The sequence below is a fragment of the Coccinella septempunctata genome, chromosome 7 (assembly GCF_907165205.1).
Source record: "Coccinella septempunctata chromosome 7, icCocSept1.1, whole genome shotgun sequence".
NCBI classification, from domain to species: domain Eukaryota; kingdom Metazoa; phylum Arthropoda; class Insecta; order Coleoptera; family Coccinellidae; genus Coccinella; species Coccinella septempunctata.
Genome location: NC_058195.1, coordinates 2,364,622 through 2,369,419, shown reverse-complemented (window position 1 = coordinate 2,369,419; position 4,798 = coordinate 2,364,622). Strand labels below are relative to the sequence as shown.

General features: G+C 37.6%; 1 protein-coding gene across 1 annotated transcript; it reads right to left on the bottom strand.

Annotated features, from left to right (window-relative positions):
* Window positions 1-206: 206 nt before the first annotated feature.
* On the bottom strand, window positions 207-2,209 carry LOC123316694 (putative ankyrin repeat protein RF_0381). Its single transcript, XM_044902886.1, has 2 exons — window positions 1,795-2,209; window positions 207-1,423 (listed from the first exon to the last, which is right to left on the bottom strand). The coding sequence occupies exons 1-2, from the start codon at window positions 2,126-2,128 to the stop codon at window positions 207-209; spliced, it is 1,551 nt and encodes a 516-aa protein (XP_044758821.1). The 5' UTR covers window positions 2,129-2,209.
* Window positions 2,210-4,798: the final 2,589 nt, after the last annotated feature.

Genomic DNA, 4,798 nt, shown 5'->3' with positions numbered 1-4,798 from the left:
CATCAAAAAATAAAGGGCAGGATTGCCAAATATTCGATAAAAAAACAATTCAGTAATCAAAAATATCTTATTTATTCAATGAAAAAATATCACTTGGTAACAAATATAACGAATATATACAATACACAAAATTAATGATATCTTACAATAATTCTCTTTGGCAGGTGGATTAAAATTGTTAAGGCGAGAGAATAGCCTTAGAGTTTTCATCGTTTCCGTTTCGCCATATCTTGATATACTACCTCCAGATTCATCAGGCATTCTGTAGGGATGAACTGAATGATGTCACCAGCCGCATAACTGTGCAATCTTCCTTTCGAGATTTCGAAGAAAAAATCTTTGGCTGCAGCTTCCGCCCTGGCTCTTCTACAGCCTTCCTCGTATTTCACCCTAAGCCTCTTGCCGTATATAGGGTATATTGCGAAATTCGTTCTGGACAACGCCGACCTAAGGCCGACATTCTCACAGAGCCTTGTCGCTCGTTTTTCATCAGAGGTCATTAGGTCGAACCGAGAAGGACCAAAGTCTTCTGTGTGGCGATCGCTCAATATGGTCAGTTCAATTCTAGCCCTCACCACGAATTTATGGAATTCCACGTTGGCGTGGATCGAACGCTCGAGGTTGAGGCCTAAATCGGATTTACTAATGAAGTGCTTCAATACGACCATTTGAAGCACCATTCTCCAGCAATGACGTCGCGGTTTGAGCAGCTCCAAGAACGTCATGCCCTGCCCGTTGACAGCGTTCGTGTCCGCCCCTTTATGGACAAGGTACATGACGAAGGTGCAAGGGCCAGACCTAGCAGCAACGTGAAGCAGCGTCTGGTCGGAACTGTTTCTCGCGTTCACACTTGCACCGTACAGGATCAACAACTCCGCCACCATCAACGAATTTTGGAGGTCCATGTAGGTTGCATCGTTTCTGATGCAACCCTCCAAAGGCGTCCTTCCCATCGAGTCTGCGGCGTTAGGGTCGGCTCCATAATCCAAGAGGAGTTTCACGATGTCTATGTTGATCCCGACTTCGCTGGCACAGAGTGCATGAAGGGGAGTCCTTCCAGCGTTGTCCGTGGCCTTGAGGTCGGCGCCATGTCGTAACAGCATGTCGATCTGTTCGATGGAATCATTGCCTTCGAGAGCAGCGAAGATGGGCGTCTCACCATCCACATCCTTGATGTTCACATCTGCTCCGTGCTTAAGCAGTAACCAGGAGATACTGGGATTTTTTGATGTTACTGCCTCGTGCAGCGGGGAGCGTCCTCTGAAAGAGGTTATATTCACAATCAGATTTCTCCGCACTAAATATAGCAGAAGTGTCACATTCTCTTTATACACCGCCATATATAGTGCGTTAACACCGACCGCGTCTAGGGCGACGTTGATATCTTCTATTTTGTCCAGGCATCTTATCATGAGCTTCGTATCTGTAACGAAAAAATAATTTAATTCACTAAATGTAACAAAAAATTGTATAATGTAACGTAATAATCCTAACAATTACAATCACGTAGAGCTTCCGAACATAGAGAAGTACTTTCTTGAAAGACGATGACGATGGGAAAAGAAAATTTTTGATAAACTACATAAAACATCATGTATCTCTTAAACCGTTATTATTAGGACATATTTCGAATACTGACTCCTACAACTGCACCGAAAGACTGCGAAACAGCCCGTATATCAAGTTTATTGGAAAAAATTTTGAACCAAAAGAAAAAAGATCAAACTAACGAAGTTTTTCTTTGAATGTGTGTTAAATTACAATATAATTGCTATTTGAATATTAAAAACTCACTTTTATTGTGTCGCATAAGCCTGCAGAGTGTCGTTTTCCCATCGTAGTCCTTCCACAACGGGTCAGCACCCAATTCGATCAGGAGTTTGATGACTTCGTTGTTCCTCTCTGATCTAGTTTTGCACACCAGAAGATCTAAGGCTGTTCTCCTACTAGAATTCATACTATCCACTTGGAAATCCCATTCGGCTGCCTTGTTTCTGAAAAACTCTGCCACTTTGTGTACTGGCCAATTATTCACAATACCATAAATGATGGCATCTTTAAGCGTTTTGTAGTTACAGCTTTTTTCCATGATCATTTTCAGTGTTGACGTAAAAACGAACGAACCCATTCTAAATCACTAAAATTCACAGAGATCGAAGTGTAGCTCGCGAAGACCTTGATCTTAACTGAAGCTGTAAGAATTCGTAAACCTATTTATGTGAAATTTCTCAGTTACCTGAATGTTACGGTGAACCAATGAAATTTTTGGAAATTATTGCCCCCACCCTAATTACCCTACTACCCCCTTAATCGCTTCCTGGGATTGCATTGTGATGAAGTTCCGAGAAATCTGAGGCTCGTTAAAAATTTCAATGAGTCAATTTCAGCTGAAGTTGTCTATTGAATCCAATTCTAAGGAAGATAGTGGTAATTCGTTTTCATTTATTCATATTTTTCGTTTCGATAATTTCTTCACTATTTTTTGATTTCCTATAGTTTTTTTGGTTGATTATTCTCAATTATTGAAATTGTTTACTATTTTCAATAATCAATCTCCTAGAAATTAAAACCATGTAGCCGCTTATGTCATAGGTTTGAGCGAATATCTTAAAAAAAAAATTCAAAAATCTATAACCAGTAAACCAGTAGAGCTGAACATGGGTTTAAGAGGCATTGATATATATTCATTCTTATGCGTATGTGTGATATATTCTTTCATGTCATTAATTTGTATGAAAAAAAGGGGGTAAATGAATAGTTGCGAAAATATTTAAGGAATGATACATTGTCAAAAAATTGTTTATTTTGTGCAACATATTTTCAATGGCATTTCGGTTTTCTTTCATCAAGAAAACGTAAAACTCACAAAAATGAATTTCAGCGGGCTTTCTATGGTAGCGATAATGCAATTAAAATAATTCTGGTGGTGTTTCCTGATTATTATTGCAAGATGTAGAGTGAGCCACCCCTAAAATTTGTTTCGTAAGACATATTATACCATTGAAAAATTCAGTTTCTGACAGCTTGATTTATTTTGAATGAATACAATTTCTTGTAATTTCCTGCTAAAATAAAATATCTCAATTGTCAAGCTGAATTTTTTGCCAGCAATTCCGAAAGCCCTTCTCATTTTTCATAGTTCATATGTCATTTTTCGAAAATTGCAAATTTCAATCTGCGATATCTCCTGTTGAAATCTTCTGATCCTATTGAGATATCAGCGTTGCCAAGTTTTGCACCTGCTTAGCTCAATAATTCGATTTCGAAAATCTCGATTTTTTGGGCAAGGGGTTAGACCCCCCTAAAATGGCCTATTTGCTCCTGTGTCTGAAAATCAGGGTAACCTATCACTGTCGATTGAAAATACGCCTTGGTTCAATCCAACTGGATCGGTATTTCTTTAAATAGAAAAAAATTTAAAATATCTATAACTCCGAAAGCATTGTTTCGCCAATGAAATCTCGTCTCAAGTCTCTAGCAAACGAGAGTCTAGTGGGTATCACTATCAATATGGTTCATGAAATAAGCCATGGCCCATTCAATCATAACTTTTGATAAACGTTTATTCAATTTATCTCATCTGAACCAACTTGTCCGTACGAAAAATAGAAGCGTTTCGTACGACCACATTCATCTCGAATTATCCAACGCATTTTCTCCCGAATACATAACCTCATTTTTCCCGAACAGGCGAATGAATGGTCCGTATGAGGAATATTAATAGGGGTCCTTGGCGGAATGAAAAGATCGACTTCATGTCGCGCTGAAGGGTGGCCTACCCCTGTTCGTTCGGTACAAAAGAAAACTAATGATAATAAACCAGTACGGAGTCATAATATGGCGGTGCGTCGACAAAAAGCCTGTCCGCCCAGAATCCATTAAAAGCCATCCTGGTGGCAAGGAGAAAAAAAGTGAAATTTTCAATACTCCTGATTGTCTCATTGTGTCCTGCAGACTGATGAGTCACTCGAGTTGCCTCTTGTAATTTTCTCCAGTCGTCGATGTTCTATTTGTTTGGGGGGTGTTGTTGGGATTATCAGACATTGCAAGATTTGATCTAAAAGAGCAAAAGAATATTACGAGACAACAAAAATTAAAATATGAATTAGAAAGTGAGAACATTGAAAAGGACTGATCTTTCATAATCATAATAAAAACGTATGAAAAATCAGTTCATTCTCTTTGAGCCGTACAGTCTGTTTTACTGGATACAAGATTACTAACAAATTCTGTTTTCTACGTAGTTCAGGATGAGTCTTTAACTATATTTTAACAGTAAATTCTTGAGGTCGAAAGAAACACCCCTTTTTTTTATTCGACCCTGATAAAAAGATATAGCGATTTTAAATTTTCATATGAGCTGTGCCAGAATAACTAGCTAAATCTGTGACACTATATATCTGTGGATCTTTTAGACAGAGATGTATTCAGATAAAGTACCCAATTTTTTGAATTCCACAGATATGTTTTATTTTTGAATATCAAATTACTCGAAAACGACTTATTGTTCGAGAGAGTATGAAGAATACTTTTATTTCACAAAACGTTCAAATATTCATAAGATAGCGTCCAACTTAGTTTCAAGACTTGGGTTCTTTGAATTTTTGGTATTTTTATGGTACGTAATGGTCATAATGGAAAAACTGGAAGACATGGGTGATATCTCGTATTCGAAAAAGATTCATCAAATAAATGAAAAACTATATTCCAAATTCATTTCATTCGATAAAATCGTTTATGATTTTTGTGAGATAAAACTAAAAATAAAATTTTTTCATGGTTTTTCAACAGCTTGTTT